The sequence below is a fragment of the Motacilla alba genome, chromosome 3, assembly GCF_015832195.1.
Source record: "Motacilla alba alba isolate MOTALB_02 chromosome 3, Motacilla_alba_V1.0_pri, whole genome shotgun sequence".
NCBI lineage: Eukaryota > Metazoa > Chordata > Aves > Passeriformes > Motacillidae > Motacilla > Motacilla alba.
In genome coordinates, this window is record NC_052018.1 from 4,208,353 (window position 1) to 4,225,925 (window position 17,573).

The following is a 17,573-nucleotide window of genomic DNA, read 5'->3' on the forward strand; positions in this document are numbered from 1 at the left end:
AGACAGCAAAGCTGCTGGCGTGGTGGCTGACTTAGACCCAGGAGCAGGACCCTGATCAAGCCCTTGCTCTGATTTTTCAAGCTGCAGTATCAGGAAGCATTTAACAGGGAATGGGGCCTGTCTCAGAGAAAGAAACTCACCTCTGTGTGCCAAGGATCATCCCCAAGGACAGTAACTGCATATTTGTGACAAGGCCGTGTGGCAGAGTGCCTGGTGCACAGCCTGTAAAGATGACAGGCTAGGCATGTTCAGCCTGGAGAAAAGAAGGCTCTGAAAGTCCTTGGAGTGCTTTCCAGTGCCTAAAGGGGCTCTGAGAGAGCCAAAAAGGGATTATTAACAAGGGTATGCAGTGATAGGACAAGGGGTAGTGGTTTTAAACTGCCAGAGGGCAGGGTTAGATGGGATATTGGGAAGGAATTCATCCCTGTGAGGGTGGGGAGATCCTGGCACAGGTTGCCCAGAGAAGCTGTGGCTGCACCATCCCTGCAAGTGTCCAAGGCCACGTTGAGCAACCTGGTTTAATGGAAGGTGTCCTTGCTCATGGCAGGGGTTTGGAATGAGATGGTCTTTAATATCCCTTCCAACCCAAACCATTCTGGGATTCCACAGGAGGAAGTCAAAGAAAAGCCATTGCAGAAGCTGGTGTTTAGGAATAGTGACTGTAAAGCAGGAAAGAGGAGAAATGAAGAATTGAAGTGAAAATCCAGACTAAGCTTCATCCTTGACAACTTCTATACAGACAAGTCTGACTTGCCAAGGTTAAGATGAGCCTTTTTAGCTTCCCACATCCCTGTTATCTACTTATGAAAGGCAAAAGGAATTCTTTATCGGGCTCTGCTTTCGTGTCAGTGGAGGACACAGATGGAGACATCTCGCCCTCTGGTGGGTGAAGACACAACCTGCAGAAGCCTTGGTCTGCGTGGTATATTAAGAAATAATAATGAAAATTACTAGTTATTGGAAGGAAAATTAGAATACATTCTAGAGGTTTTAAGTTCTGATATTTAGAAAAAGTTGATGAATTATGTATGTGATCACATACAACCCTCCCAGATAAGGTTGATGAGTTGAGGATCTGGAGAGATATGACAGAAAGGGATCAGAAAATCAACAAAACACTATGATGGAGAAATCCCTAAAACTGGGATCCCTAAATCCGGGAAGTCGATGTACTAGAATGTCTCTCTGGAGTCTGTGTAGAGAACACCAGCAGTGTGGGGACTGGGCATGACAAGACAGAGATCTGGGTGCATCTGCAGGGCCATGATCTTGTTGGGATCAGGAAGGTGTGGTGGGACGGCTCCCACGACCTGAGTGTTGCAATGGAGGGATACAGACAAGCCAAAAAGGTGAGGAGAGGGAGCTGCCCTGTAGTGAGAAAGCAGCTGGAGTTCTGTGTGGATGATGAGCCACTGGAGAGCTTATGGGGAAGGGTTCAAGGAATAACCAGTTTGGGTGATGTTGTACTGGGCCAGTTGCCTCTCTGCAGGCCCTGCTCCTCATGGGGCACTTCAGCCACCCTGATACCTGCTGGAAGGACAAGTAAAAAGGGATGGAGCATCTCTCCAAAGAGGAAATGCCAAGAGAATTTGGATTATTCATCCTGGAGAAGAGGTGGCTTCGGGGTAACCTAACTGCAGTCTTCCAGTACCTGAAGGGAGCCTACAGGAAAGATGGAGAGGGACTATTTACAAAAACATGTATTGACAGGACAAAGGGGAATGGCTTCAAAGTGAAGCCAGAGAGTAGATTTAGACTGGGTATCAGGAAGAAATTATTTAATGTGGGGTTGGTGAGGCCTTGGCACTGGTTGTCCAGAGAAGCTGTGGATGCCCTGTGGATCTGTGGAAACATTCAAGGTCAGGTTGGATGGAGCCCTGAGAAACGCGGTGTAGTGGACAGTGTCCCTGGCCATGGCAGAGGGTTGGAACAAGATGATCCTTAGCGTCTCTTGCAACCCAAACCCTTCTATGATTCTGTGATTTGCAGCCCAGGAGGTTTCTAGAATGCAGTGCTGGTAACTCCCTCCTCCAAGTGATGGAGGAGCTGACAAGGAGAGGCGCTTTGCTGGACATCAAACTCACCAGCCATGGTTTGCTGGAAATGTGGGGGTCAAAAGCAGAGCTGGCTGGTGGAGTTCAGGATCCTGAAGGAAGAGAGGAAGGTAAACATCAAACACTAGACTTCAGACCTTGGCCTCCTCATAGGCCTCTATCCACTTGGTAGAGTGCCCTGGGATAAGGAGGCCTGGGAGGAGTCCTCTCCAAGCTCAAGAACAGTCCATTCCAATGAGCAGGAAGCTGGGAAAAAAATGCCAGCAGGCCTGCATGGATAAACAAGGAGCTCCTGGAAAAACTCAAACACAGAAGCAGCAGAGAGAAGGTGAAAGCAAGGACATGGATAGAAAGGAATACAGAGATTATCTGAGCATGTGGGAATGTAGAAAGGCAAAGTCCAACTGGAATCTGTTCAGGAATGTCAAAGACAACCAGAAGGGTTTCTATAGGATGACAAAAGGGAGAGTAGGGAAAACGTTGTGGGCCAATTGCTCAGTAAGATGTGGGAGCTGGCTACAGAGAACATAGAAAAGCCTTCTTCACCTCAGCCTTTACCAATGAGGTCAGCCTTCGAGAATCCCTGGTCCCTGAGAGCAGGGGGAAGGACTGGAGCAGGGAATATGTACCTTGGTGGAAGAGGACCAGGTCAGGCAATATTTAAAGGATTTTATAGGTGTATATAGATCCCTGAAGGGAGGGTGCAAAGAGGACAGGGTGAGGTTCTGTACCAGGTCCCAGGGCCAGGACCAGAGGGCACAGCCACACATTGGAACACAGGAGGTTCCTCTAAGCATCAGGAAACACTTTTTTACTTCGAGGGTGTCTGAGCACTAGCACAGGGCCCAGAGAGGTGATGGAGTTGCCATCCTTGGAGATATTCAAAATCCATCTGGACATGGACCTGGGCAACCAGCTCTGAGTGGCCCTGCTTGAGCTGAGGGTTAGACCAAGTGGCCCCCAGAGATTTTTTCCAAACTCAACCCTTCTGTGAGTGTGGATGATGAACTAAAATTTCTCTAATCAGTGCCAAGGCAGTTGTTCTGCACTTCCCCTTGTGGAAAGGGAATGAAATCCAAAAGGTATCATGAAACCTTGGAAGTGCCTTGAGATGCACAGATAAAACCACACCTTATTGTTCATTATTGTAATTATTATCTCTCTAATATATCCTCTCTGTAATTATTATCCCTGATTTTTTCTAATGACTCATAACCTTCTGTAATTGTGCAGTTGTGCATTTGGGAATTTCACACCACACCAATTGTTTTGCTTTCACTTTTTTTTTTCCATTAAAGTTTTTAAATAAAGATCAGTACAGTACAAAGCTTAAAATATTGTCAATGTTTTCAACAATACAAAGTCAGCAGGTGGGAGCTTGGAAGGGGATAGTTAATAAGGAACACTCATATCCTTCCCTGTTTCCCAAAGGAAAAAAATACAAACTCTTTTGTACTTCTGTTTAGTAACAAACAGTGCTTAAAAATAATCTTGTCAGTAAAAGATGTAAATTGCAAGGCACATGAGGAACCTGTCCTTGCCTTGTTACACAAATTAGGCATAAATACAAATTGAAGGCACCTGTCTCCATCCTCCTCTCCTGCTCTGTACATGGAACAAATCCTGTCAGTGGGAATTGGCTGTTAAGAGCAACCATGGACCATGGAGCAGACAGCAAAGAGGCTGCCCTTGATCCTCAGGTTCCTTCAGGATTATTCCCCAAAAGAAATAGCACAAGGCACACTGGGATGAATTCTCAGGAGCTGTCCTGGTTTCTAAGATCTGAAGGAACACTACCTCAGGTATGCTCATCCCTTGGTGGTCAGCTCTTCACCAAGCCTGGCCACTGGTACATTCTTCCCAGGCATGCCTCCTTAGGAACACCAGGATGGAGGAGACCTGCTCCAAGCAGTGAGCCCAAGGAGAAGGTCCTGGGGGGCTCAGACAAGCTGAGCATTTATCACAGTGGCACTTTGGCTTTTTCCAGATCCAACCCTGGTATCCTCTGGATCACTGGCAAAGCTTCCACAGCCACTTCCCAGCTGAGACTGCAGCATGTGGAGTCTGCCCAGGAAGGCAGCCAGGTGCATAAGGCACAAGGATGAAGGAAGGAAAGAAAGAAGCTGGTTGGAGGAAGAGGAGGATGGAGACAGGGAAGAAGGAAGCTCCAGTGTTGGTGAGCCCCTTGTGACACAAGGGCACATCCTCACAGCAGCACAGATCTGTACTGTAGATCCCCGCTCACTCTACCCATCATCATAACCAGGAGGTCAGCTCCAGGTGGGAGTGCAGGGCCACACGGAGATGGGCACGGCTTCACCTGAGGGGAAACGTGGGAGTGTGTAAAACCACCTCCACTGTCACACCACTGCTCCATTGTCCACTTCTGCTCAGCCAGGGAGGAGAAGATATGATCAGAAGTACCTTGGAAGAGCGATGTGGGCTCCTCTCCCTGTCCCTGAAAGAGATGGGATTACTGTACTCACCCTCCTTCAACAAGAGCAGGGCATGTCATCTGTTTTCAAACCCTCAGAGAAGGGCACACCTGGGTGATCCCTTCCTTTGGTAACAGTATAACTCCAGGGAGCAGCAGAGCAGGTTTGCTATTACCAGCCATGCCCAATCCTTCTCCATTTCATCCCAGAAATGAGCTCTGGACCAGCCTGATTTACCTCTGTTTCTGCACAGGAACCTACTGATACCATCCAGCCAGTTCCACGCCCAGTGCCTTGTTCTGCATTAGCCACCACAAAACCAATGCACATTAGGCTGTGAGAAAAAGCCGCTCGCACTGGAAGCCTCTTCTCAAACTGGGAGGAGACCCACAAACAAAGCCAGAGGCCATGCAGGGAGCAGTCCATCACTGCAGCTGAGTAAGTTGAGCAGCCAGCTGCCATGCAAGGAGGAACTGCTGCTGGCCTCCACTCCAGCCCTTCCCTGCCAGCAGCTGCATTGTCCAAGTGAGTTGGCTCAGATTTAAAACCAGCCGAAAATTACTGACATTTTTTCAGTAGGATTGGTTTCCCAAAGGTCCCTCTCCCAGCACTGGCTCACTTTGTGGTGAGATGAACTTCTGTGCATGCAAAGAGGTTTAACGAGGTGCAAGTGGGACCACCCCTGCTTGGCATCTCCCCTGAGGCAGATTTTCTGCTAGGTCAGCATGGCTGTACCATCTGTTCCATCAAGAACACCCTACAAAATCAAGTAATTAATTTCTAAGCTGAGGCCAGGACTGATGAGAAAGTGTGGATTTGATGACTTCCTGAAGGCTTTCCTATGACTTCTTCTCCTATACTTCAAACTTACTTCCCTCTCCCTTTGTATTTAATTTTCTATAGGGCCGTGAGTCCCAAATTTACCTACTAAACACAGGACCAGCAAAGTGCCAATCTACAGGTCTGTTTTCCACCACCTATTAACAAGTCTGTTGTCTTGCCCACCTTGCTCCTCCAGAAGGACAGCACTGTTTACTTCAGGTTAATCTCAACACAGCTAGGAGGCTCTGCAGATATAAAATCCCAAGGCAAAGCCTTTCTGGATAACAAATCCCATGCACACGCATGGAAAATGAACACACACGCACCTCAAGAGCTGAAACACAGATGAAATGCAGAAATCAGTGCTTGTCCTCACCAACCATATCCCCAACCCTACACTCTGCCTGCTCAGAACCAGCAATCACAATTCATTTGCCTGCCCTTGGGCTCAGTGGGACAAATCCGTGGCTGGGATAGATCCCATGAATTCCTTGGTTTTAGTAAGGATTTAATTCTCCTTGGTGGCTCCATGTTCAATATTCCCCCAAGGCAAGCACAGAATAGATCCTTCTAGTGGGGGATACAGTAATCCAGCCTTTGTTACCTTGGACAGGAGTGACCCATGGACATTAAGTGACCCTGATCACTATCTTTGCTACTCCACACAGGAATCACCAAGTCCCAAGGACAAACCTGAGGTTGTGCAGGACCCTAATGTCATCACCCTGCTCCTGCCTTTTGCTGTTCCACCTTCATCTAATACTGATAAAAACATGCTAGAGTCACAGCCCCACTGGTCATATAACAGCAACCCTGCAGCTCCAAGGTCAGCTTTCCCACAATGCTCACCAAGGACACAAAGCACCATTAGGAGGGGAATAAAAACTCCACCTTCATTCCCTTTTGGCTGTAACCACACTAGTGCTGTTGGAGAAGCAGAGCCTTTCCTGTATCAAACAGATCCCATCCAAGTTAGTCCACATTTCATGGACATTGTTAGAGGTTGATAAGACTCCCTAGACAGATGACACAGACCCAGTTTGTCCCAGAGGACCCCAGGTCAAGTCTGGACCTCCAAAGATGTTTTCCCAAAGCCACCTAAGCAACCTGGCATTGACACCCTTGACAAGGGGAGCTCAGAGAGAACCTGGCTGGAACAGGAAAAGGATTCTAGCAGCCACGATGCCACATGTGCCCTCACACTGGAACCCTAGAAACATAGACTTCCCAAAACCTTCCTACTGCCTTTGATAGGAACCGTTCTCACACAGATATGGCCAAACCCAGAGAGGTCATCACATCCAGCTGTGGTCCTCATGGTGTTGTGAGCCCTGGCACACCCTTCTGCAGTCCCACAGCCTCCAGGCTGCCCTCTCTGACCTTCAGCAAGGTCTCACCCACAGCTCTACCAGAATGAACAAGGAACCTCTGCCTATTTCAGCATCCTTGGTTCAGTGACTTGTTCTGGCTTAAAACACTCCATGTATCCCCCCCCACCGGATGGTAAAAGGCAATCCCTGCTGTGAAAATGCATCCAGCATGAAGTGTCCAGCCCTCCATCCGAATCCAGGGTCCTGGTTAGTCACGGCGTGTTAGGCAAGTAAGACAGTCATGTCTCTAGTATGTTATGCCCTTTTTCTTGATTTTCTCTGGTGATGTCATGCCTGTCACGTCCATGACTCTCAGGAGTCCTTTTTAGCCAGGCTGGCCTTGATCCTGCATCGCAGAATGTAAGCTGTTATGGCACTACAAGCCACCAAGCCAAAAAAAGAGATGCAGGAGAGATAAACGGTGAAAGGCCCGTGTCTCTTCAGGAAAATCTCCTGCCTGTTCTTGTAATCCAAAAGAATGGCCTCCAGCTGTGACAGGGTGCAGATGGCCAGGAAGGTGTGGAAGATCTGGTGGGCATGACCAACTATATCGCAGGAGCCAGGGAAGTATTTCTCAGGGACAGGGCAGGAAAAGAAATAAGCACTGATAAGGAAAAACAGTATCTGGTACGTGTGGTACCAAGCAGCATCCTCCTCACAGCCCCCCAGGTGACACACAACCACCCGGTGAGCCACGGGACTGATGTCCAGGATGAAAGCCAGCCCTGCTGGGATCACCTGGCACATCTTCCTCATGATGGGGTAAGGCCGTCGGTACCGGTATTTGGCGTAGCAGCAGCCGGCACAGGACAACCAGCCGCAGAAAGCTGCTGCTGGCAGAAAGAAAAGCCAGAACTTGTCATACCAGGCTTGGTCAGAGCTGTAGTAGAAATGAGCCAGGGCACTGCCATACTGGTAGATGCTGACTCCAACATAGTCCACAAAGTAGAAGGTGTAGTGGTACAGCTCCGACTTGGACTGCAGCAGGTGGGCCAAGAGGCTGCAGGTCAGGTAGGTGACAGAGGAGAGGACGAAGATGAGCAACGGCATGGACCACGCGTCCACAGGCAACTGCTCGGCCTCCACAAACGTCTTGAACCTCAGCAGCACGGCCAGCGCCGCCAGGAGATGAGTCCACACGTTGACCACCTCGTTGTGCTTCTGGAAGAGGCTGAGGAAGTAGTAGCGCCAGTCCTGGCCGGTGGGGCGGTACCCGCTGTGGATGTAGGGCTCGCGGAAGAGCTGCGGCACCTCGCACTCCTTCACCGTGCAGGGCATCTTGGGGAGGCCGTCCTCCAGCAGCCGGGGCAGCCGGCTGAGGTGCTGCCCGCTGAGGGACAGCGTGCTGAGCCGCTCCAGGATGGCTGTCATCCTTCAGCCCTGCACCAGGGAACGTCTCTTCCTGCCCTGTGGGGATGGGGGAAAGAGGAAATGTTAATGGTGGTGCACCGGGGAGAAGAGCATGCTGCCATTCCCAGTGGGATGAACCATGGCACCATGGAGACGCTGGCCCTTAGAGCACCCACCAGTGCCTAAAGGGTCTCCAGGAGAGCTGGAGAGGGACTTGGGACAAGGGCCTGGAAGGACAGGACAAGGGGCAATGCCTTCCCACTGCCAGAGGGCAGGGATAGATGGGATATTGGAAAGGAATTCTCCTCTGTGAGAGTGGTGAGGCCCTGGCACAAGGTAGCCAGAGAGGCTGTGGCTGCCCCTGAATCCCTGCAAGTGTCCAAGGCCAGGCTGGATGGGGCTTGGAGCAACCTGGGATAGTGGAAGGTGTCCTTGCCCATGGCAGGGGATGTTGGGTCAAGCTGGTCTTTCAGATCCCTTATAACCCAAACCATTCCATGATTCTATGAATATTGTCAAATTTAGGGGTACCAGATCTCCTGGGGAGTCAGAGAAGGATCTGAGGGAGTACCAGATTCCCAGGGATTCCCTGACCTAAATTCAGCACAGAGGGGAATGGCAGAGCCCTGTCTCTGCAGGTCAGCCTGCATCAGATGGGCACAGAAGTGTCACAAGCCTGCCCTTCCTCCCCACTTCCTCAGGCACTCAGCTTGGAGCGTGTTCAGGAGGCACAAGCTGCCAACAAGGGGCTGCATGAAGCAGTTAGTTGGCAAGAAAGCATGTGATTATTTATGAAGGTGATTTTTCACCCCTTACCCCATAACAAAATGCTCAGGGACAAAACTGGGATGTAAATTACTCATCTAAAGGATAAACAGCCTGTCTGCACATGAGTTAAGAGGGTCCCAACCAAATCATGGAGGTTGCAAAGAAACTCAGCCTTCCCTGTCACACAACTTGCCCATGGATTACAACTGTAGTGAGTATGGCAGAGGGAGAAGTGGAGGAATCCACAGTCCCAAACCTGCAACCCTCATCCCTCCACAAGTAAGAAGCATCAGGACTGAAAGGGACTGAAGAAATGAGAAGCTTCACATCCAAGCTGGCTGCAGTTTGGGTACAGCATCAGAGCTTTGGGAGCATCCAAGGAGCCAGTGCTGAGGGACTGCCAGAGAAGTCCCTGGATGCTCAGAGCAGCCAAACCCAGTGCTGGGCACTCCTCTGCCAGCTCTGCTCCTTGGTAACCTCCAGACTTGCTAAGCTCTGGCTGGCAAGATTCAGATTCAGGGCACAGCAGGATCCTAATGTGTGGAGAACAACTCCTGGCATTAAATTAAAACCCCCTGTTTCCCAATAACCTAGATACCTCTCTTCCCTGCTGGTGTTTGTGTCGTACAAAACAGAGGAGAATTCATCACAAATGCCCATGTTAAACTGAAATTGGTGCTGATGGGGCCCCACCAGATGGTGCAGGGCTGTGGTTACTCCTGTGAAACCAACACACACAGGTTTGCAGGAGCATAAAGCAGAATCTGTCTCCTAAGCTTATATGCACACAACTGGAGGTGCAGGGGATGGAGGCAGTGGTGAGACACCAGTCATTTGTGTGGGTACCTGGTCTAGTGAAGGTGTCTGCCTGTGGCAGGGGGCTGGAACTAGAAGAGCTTTAAGATCCCTTCCAACCCAAACCAGTCTGTGATTCCATGATGGGAGACCCCTGCTAGGCTGTGATACTGAGGACAGGACAGTGTTAAACACCATGAGAGAGTTTCTGAAAATAAGGAGGTGGGACCTGGCAGTCCCAGGGTGAGACAGCACAAAGAGCAAAGTCAGAGCAGACTCTCAAGCAGGCAGCAAGTCTCACTTCCTGTAGAAACCCAAAGCATCTGATAAGAAACAAAATATTTTCATGTTGCTTCTGTATTCTAACAGAGGGGAGCTGTCTCATTCTCCAGAAAATTCTTTCTGCCCTATACTCTTAGCATCTCTCAGGGCTGGAGTTTTTTTCTCTGTTTGCCACAGGGGACTTTGACTGCTGTGTTTGATGGAGCTGCCTTAGCCACAGCAGGCAAAATGGTCCCTGGAAATGCTGTTTTAGTTTCACAGATGTGCAGTGCTGAAGAGAGCACACTTGCTGGGCAGTTAATGTTGTGCACACTCATAAAGACTTTGTTTCTCTCCTAAGGGTCTGTAGGGTCCTGATCTATGATGGGAAAAGCAATTCATACAGGAGGTTGTGTATCCCTGTGGAGTTACATGCCAAAATCTAGGGAAGCGAGGCAAATTTTGACTTTGGGGCAGTCCTATGAGGGCAAGGTGTGAACAGGAGGCAACACTCACTCTGCCCTGTTCCAATGCACAGCCAGTCTCTTCTGGCTTCCTGTAGCTAGTGGAGTTCACTCATAAATCATGGAATTGTGGAGTGCTTCAGGATGGAAGGGATGTTAAAGATCACCTCATTCCAACCTCCTGCCATGGGCAGGGACACCTTCCACTATCCCAGGTTGCTCCAAGGTTGCAATCCTAGTTTGTTCCAAGTCCCATCCAACCTTGGACACTTCCAGGGATGGAGCAACCACAGCTTCTCTGGATACCCTGTGCCAAGGCCTTACCACCCTCACAGGGAAGAATTTTTTCCTGACCATGGCAGATGAGTTGGAACAAAATGATCTTTCCAACCCAGGCCATTCTGGGATTCTATGATTCAATGATCATGATGGTGAGGCAGAAGAAGAAAGGACGTGCTGAAGTTCGTTGCATCTTGGAGAGAACAGAGTAATGACAGAGTGAACCCCAGCAGAACAGGAACTGAAAACCTCCAAGAGGGCACAGCTGCAAGCATAGAGCAAGAGGGCACAGACCTGCAGAGAGCAGAGTCAGTGCTCATCTCCTGTGGAGAAACCTGCTGAAAACTGCACATAAAGAGCAAAGGCAACACATGGGAGGGTGGCAATTGAACCTGGGAGTAGGAATGCAAGGGAATGCAGTCCATGGCCTGCCTGCTTTGCATGCTGACAAGGGTGTGAGAGAGACAGGCAGCTTCTGTCCCAGGCACAGCCTGGCTCCGGCTTGCACCGCTCGTACTCGTGCCAGAATTTTGCCAAGGTCTCTCATCCCCAGAGCTCAGTGCATACAGCGAGCATTGCCTCAGAGAGCCTGGGCACTGCACATCTCCCTGACAGCACAGATTATTCCAGGCAGGCTTTCAGAGCTGGAAAATGCCAGTTTTAAACAGGCTGTCAGGGGCAGAGATTTTCAAAATAATAGTCCGAAATCACAAGAAACACATCTGATACTGGGCTGAACAGCGCTAAATCAGGAACCTGGTACCCTGCTTATTTCAAACCTTGTGATACGAGTGAGTGAGAACAAGTTGGCAGCGTCCAGCGATCATGTGATGGGACAAAGTGACGAGTAATTAACGTTAGAAAAGAGAGAGACAGAGAAAAAAAACAACAAAAAACACCAACCCAGAAACCCAAGGTCAGCACTGGCTGTTTCACTTTCACAGAGCCCCTATTCTTTTCCCTTCACGGGGGCGTAGGAGCAGCTGAAAGCCACATTCATCGGCAGGGTGTCTCGTTGAGATTCCGTCCTCACTCCCATCTCCGGGGGATTCAGTTATTTTGGCTGCTCCCAATTAACAGCAACCAAGTATCGTTTGTTCAGGGAGGGAGCTGCAAGGCGAGAAGGAGGGCGTGGATGATGGCCAGGCTGGATCATGACATCCACAATAAAAACTCCCGGCACAGGAGGAGAACGATCCCGTTCCAATTTTTCTCTCCCTTTTGAAGAGGGTAATTGGAAACCTGAGCTTTTTCCCAGCTCTTTTGCTTTTTGGTTACAGTCTGATGGAAGAGTTTGAATGAGAAAATTTCCTACAGAGTACGGTCGATTTTCCCACCAGTCTGGCCCCCAAGTTCACTGTCTGGGATTGAGGCTGGACCAAAGTGATAGATTTGCTTGCAGGCTGGTATTCAGGCATCAGAGGTTTACACAGGCTTCCAAAAGGCAGTAATTCCTGGTAAACAAAGCAGGGAGGACCAGGGGTACTAAGCTTTGGGGAAGTCTTTAATAAATGCATGGCATTTAAAACAGGGGGGGAAAAAAAAGAAGTAGTGGTTGTGGACAGCATGAAAATAACAGCAGTGGCCAACAGACCGGTTTGGAGAGCTGCAGGTGATTAATGCCTGAATTCCTCTCTTCTGGCAGTTGAGCAAAAGTCCCAGGGGGGATTCCAGGTTGTTTTGAAGCTTTTGAGGTTTTATTGTGACCCATTCCTACACGGGGTTAACTTTGGTGTCACAGCTCCCAGTGCACCAGGATGGAAGGGAGCAGTTCAGCTCTGGGAGAGGCTGCACCAGGGCTGCACCCAGTTCGGATGCACTGGATAAGCCCTATCCCAAACCCTGTTGTCTGAAGGCTGGTCCTCCCTGAGCACAAACATCTCCTCCTGTAATTAAACCATTCAGAAGGGCTGGAGAAAACTTTGAAAGACTATCCTGGGAGCACAGTGCCAGCACCTCCATCCTATTCCTGCCCTGTGTTTTGGAAAGGCTCCTCCAGAGCTGAGAGAATAAGAGACCATGGACTTGCTCAAGAACCAGTTCCTGTGCAGTCTTGGTATTACCTGCTTCCTTCTCCTGCCGCAGATTTAGGTGCCACCATTGCTCCAGACTGCAGCAGGAACACTCAAGAGCTCAGATCCCTTCTGCAGGGAGTTACTGGGATTTACATGGGATTTACAACCAGCACAGGTTCCCCAGAGCAGCTGTGGCTGCCCCTGGATCTCTGGAAGTGTCCAAGGCCAAGTTGGATGGGGCTTGGAGCAACCTGGGATAGTGCAAGGTCCCTGCCATGGCAGGGGGATTGAACTGGGTAAGCCTTGATGTCCCTCCCAACCCAAACCACTCTGCGATTCCATGATTTGATGGTTTGTGCCAGGGAGCAGCCCTGCCAGGGCAGGCAGCAGGGTGTGAAGGACTTCTCTACTCTCCAGCATCAAAGAAGTGGAAATCCCCACAACCAGAGAGAGGCCAGGTGCTTGGGGCTTCTCTAAACTGGGTTTACACTTCCCTATCTAGGAAATGGGGATATCATTCCTCATCTGCCTGATGGAAATGAGATATCATACTCCTAATGCACTGGGCAGTGCTGGGACTTCTTAACACAGAAGATTTTATTTCCCTCAAGGCACTTAGGTACCCTGTTAGATCTACATCAGCCCAATTCATGTTACTCCTCCAACAGGGACCTGCACAGGTTGAGATGCTCTGGAAGGCAAAGGGTGGTGCCATGTGATTTACTGAAGGGCACGACTTAAAACAACCTGATCTCTTCAGAAAAAAAGGTTAAAATAACCTTGCGGTAAATTTCAAATAAAAGAAGATGGCTCAAATTCTCCCCTTCTCCATACACACACACACACAGCGTGCAGCCCAAGCAGGATTTGTCCAAGCTTGTATCCCTCAGGAAACAAACGTCCCGTGATGCTGGGAGACAAGCCATGAAAGCCAGTGGGAAGTGGCAGGATCCCCCACGGAAGCCATGGCAGTGTCAGCTCCCCTGCAATTCCTGGCCTGGCAGCGAGCTGGGCCAGCAGCCAGCTCAGCCGTGCTGGGCAGCAAGTGCCTCTTGACATGGGCTCAGCGTTGCCTGAGCTTTGGGATGGGGCCAGGGGATGAGAGCAGTGGAGCCAACACAGGGAACGCTGTGCTTGGAGGGCACAGAGCAAAAACAAAGCTGCTGGCAAATGCATCCCAACAAGGGGGGCACCCCTGAAGCCCTGTGGTGTTTGGGAGAGCAAAGCAGGGGAATGGAACCCCAAAGTTAGGAAACCAAAGGCTGGGTGAGGCTGGTGGATTTACTGTGAGAATCCAAGCATCATGTGCAAGGGGGGTTGATTTTCACAACATCGGGTTCTCAGAGATCAGCTGCACTGGCTCAGCCCTTCCTGTGCTGCTGCACCCCTCAAATGAGTGGCCACACACAAACTGTCAGCCAGGAACAACTCCTGGATTGTGCTATCTCCCAAACCATGTTAGGGAATGGCACAGTTCTGGTTTGCTGTGATAGCACAGCTGCAGTTTCCTCATGCCTAACCCAGGTTAGAGCTCGGTGATGCTGCTGATAACACAGCCAATAATTTCTGAAAGGAAAAAAAAATAAAAATTCCCCTGGCTGAGGATTCCCTCCTCTGGCAAATCCACTCCCTCTGTATCAAAATTTGCTCCAGGGCAAGGTAATATTCTGCAGCTTTTCTTCCTGATCTCACTCATTCTTTGCTGTTTGTGCTTTCCTGATCCCTTCACCACTTTCTTTTCCCACACACAACCAACACAGCACCCAATGCTTTGGGGCTGGATTTCAGATGGCTGTGAAATCCCTGGATGAGTACACCAGGAATCAAACCAGACCAGGACACAGTCCCAAACTATAGCCATCAGGTTGCTGAAGTGTCAGCACACCCCTGGGCATGGTTTTGGTCCTGCTACCCCCACCAGTCCCTGCCTGCTGTATTCAGCCATGCAGGGATCACTGATGGACTGGGACTGACCCTTTTCAGAAACTGGAACTGTGCCTGCAAAGTGCCTGGGGATTTTCCCCCTGCACTGACTGAAAAAGGAGCCTGGATTTGTCACAGTGGCATCCCACTTTTACCTCCTAAACTTCCTTTAGCACTAATCTTCCTTCAGTGCAGATCTAGAACTGGGAACTCTTGCTAGCACAGGGAAACCCCAACAAGCCAGCCAATCCCTCCCTGCTCCAATCCATCTGCTGATGGGACAACACTGGAACCATCTGCCTGTGGCCAGAACGATCAAATCAAACTGGTCATGGGCTGTTTGTGGGTTCAAATCATCCCCAAAAAAACCTCTGGGCTGAGGCTGCTCAGCTTTGCTGTCATCCACAGAAGCCTCGTGCACAAAAACTTTTTTTTTTAAGGCTGCGGATTTTAGAGCTTTGGTCACTCGAAAAAAATGTATATAAATCATGCAGAGCCCTGCGGCTGCTGTGGGCAGAGAGGAGGCACTGCCAGGGAGAGACTGCAGCCCTGTGCCAACCCCGTGGAGCCATGAGCTCTCCTCTCCCCTGCACTAAAAGTCTTTGTCCCCATCCTGGACCTCGTCCCATTTAACCCCATGGCCTCTCCCAGCCAGGTTCTAGGTTTGCAGTGACAAAAGTGATGCCCTTCCTGGAGGCTACAAAGCTCCAAGGAAGAGCCAGATGGCAGATTCCCTCCACAAAGGCATGCAGGCTGTGCTGCATTCTCGTGCTTAGAACCCTACCCAATCCCAAGGATTTGGTGGGGCTATGAGGATGGGAAGGAGATGGGAGCAAGCTTCACCTTACTACCTGGAAGTGCCCACGGCCAGCTTGGACGGGACTTGGAGCAACCTGGTCTACTAGAAGGTGTCCCTGTCCATGGCAGGGAGTTGGAACTGGACCATCTTTAATGTCCCTTCCAACCCAAACAATTTCACGATTCTGTGAAGGATGAAGCTTATAAGGTATGGCATCTGGACAGCTGCAGCCTCCAGCAGCCTCCCTGGGTATTTATTCTTCTGAAATTTACTAATGATTAATTGTTTACACAATTAAAGCGCCAGTGGTCTGACCCCACGAGCAAGGGTTACCCCGTAAACTGGCAGATAAAAAATTAAGCTGGTGCCTGACTCAACATGTGCAAGTAGCTGCAAGCTAATGCACATGACCTGGTGGTGGCACCTCCCTTGTGGCCATCCCTCCCTGCATCCACAGGGACACAGCCCTCGGCTCGGCCACAGGCTGCGGCTGCAGCTTCAGCGTAAACAAATAAAAGCAATTAATGTCCAGGAAACAGAAAATCCTGCAGGGTGCAGGGCTGTTAACCCACACCTTCCTCGGCTGCGTGGGAGGGAACGTGCAACGTGTGGTTTGGCCTGTTGAGCCCTGAGTGGGTTTCTAGGAACTGTTTGCAGCACATATCACCACAGCACCCCAAGGCAGGAGCACAGTCTGCTGCTAGAATTCAGAATTCATGGCTGCCTGTCCCCTCCCTGCCCTGGCAGAGGGCAAAACCAGACTTCAGACCTGCTGGATTAATCCTTTTTCATGACCTTTCTGTAGATTTTTCAATGACTGTTGCCAGGGAAGCATTACACTCCTCATCCTAATCTGCAGCAAGCCATCCTAGAATCCCAAAATGTTTTGGGTTGGAAAGGACCTTAAAGCTCATCTCGTTCCAACCCCCCTGCCATGGGCAAAGCACCTTCTACTAGGTTGCTCTAAGCCTCATCCCACCCAAAAAATCCTCCAACTAGCGATATTTAAATCATTTCCCAGCTCTGAAGCCACAATCCCACAACAAGTGCACATCTCTATCCCAGTAAAAACCTGTGTGTCCCTGTGTGTCACCTTGGCACAGCTACTGGGATGCTCCATACCCAACCCTGCTCATGCCAGGGAGGAATTGGTTTGGCACCAAACAAACAACTGGTAAATGTTTACCTGAATTTATATATCTATATATTTGTGTTCAAGAAAACCAGAACACTTTAAGACTGTCCACAATATTTCTCTCCCCGCCCCTGAAAAAAAAAACAACAAAACAAAACAAAAGTGAGATGCTTGTGGTGTTTTCAGCCGGGAAAACACCCAGATGAGATACAGGGGGGACATGACCCCGAAGTGTCCTGGAGAAGATCAGCAGGGAACAATCCTTCGGTGACCCTTTGGAGACGCGCCCCAGCTCGTGTCTGCGCAAGGAGGCAGCTCCAAGGCAAACACCGGGAGCTGGTTCTTCTCCCAGCTCACGGCTGAACTATGCATCTCCTTCCCGTGGCCTCCAGAGCTCCCCGGGTGTCAAAGTCGTTAAAGGAAAATCCGCCCACAGCCATTTCAAACAAACACGGAGGAAAACCACTGCCCACCTCTCTCCTTCAGGAAGCCCTTGACATACCGGTAACGGGGGAATTTAAGGCAAAATCCGTGTCTCCCTGCTCACCGCTCCCCTCCTTAAGCTCTTCCCCAGCACCCACCTGACCACTGGACCAACCCCGGCTGGATGAACCACACTTGTGCGTGGCACAGAAGGAAAGATCCCGCATCCCCCCGCATCCCAGGGGTGTCTGCAAGCACCAGGCACCGCACACCGACCATACCCGCACCCATCCCGGCATCCCGCTTCCCTCGCAGGGAACGATGCTCCCGGCGCGGCGGGGATGCAGGAGCGCACCGGGAGCACGCTGGGGACCATCGGGTGTCCCGGGGGGAGAGGAGGGGACCGCAGGGAGGGGACCGCCCGCAGTGTCAGCTCTCAGTGCCCGCACTCAGTGCTTGCTCTCCATCTCCCGCGCTCCATGTGCACACTCACTTCTCGCACGCAGTGGCCGCACTCACCCCCCTGCACTCAGTGTCGGCTCTCCCGTCCCGCACTCACCGCTCTCAGTGCCCGCTCTCGGTGTCCCCGCGGTGTCCCCGCGGTGTCCGCTCTCTCCTCTCCTGTCCCGCTGCCGCCGCCGAGTCCCGGCGCCGCCGCCTCCGGGAGCCCCCGCGGCCGC

General features: G+C 50.6%; 1 protein-coding gene across 5 annotated transcripts; it reads right to left on the bottom strand.

The window, feature by feature from the left end:
• Positions 1-3,318: 3,318 nt before the first annotated feature.
• PAQR8 (progestin and adipoQ receptor family member 8) lies at positions 3,319-17,573 on the bottom strand. Of its 5 annotated transcripts, none has more exons than XM_038133260.1 (3): positions 17,453-17,570; positions 16,522-16,601; positions 3,319-8,088 (listed from the first exon to the last, which is right to left on the bottom strand). In XM_038133260.1, the coding sequence occupies exon 3, from the start codon at positions 8,050-8,052 to the stop codon at positions 6,994-6,996; it is 1,059 nt and encodes a 352-aa protein (XP_037989188.1). In that variant the 5' UTR covers positions 8,053-8,088; positions 16,522-16,601; positions 17,453-17,570; the 3' UTR covers positions 3,319-6,993. The 5 variants fall into 5 exon arrangements, 3 of the variants coding, with proteins under 3 accessions (XP_037989188.1, XP_037989186.1, XP_037989189.1); XR_005256471.1 differs by lacking the exon at positions 3,319-8,088 and adding an exon at positions 8,449-11,708; XR_005256470.1 differs by lacking the exon at positions 3,319-8,088 and adding an exon at positions 11,719-12,052.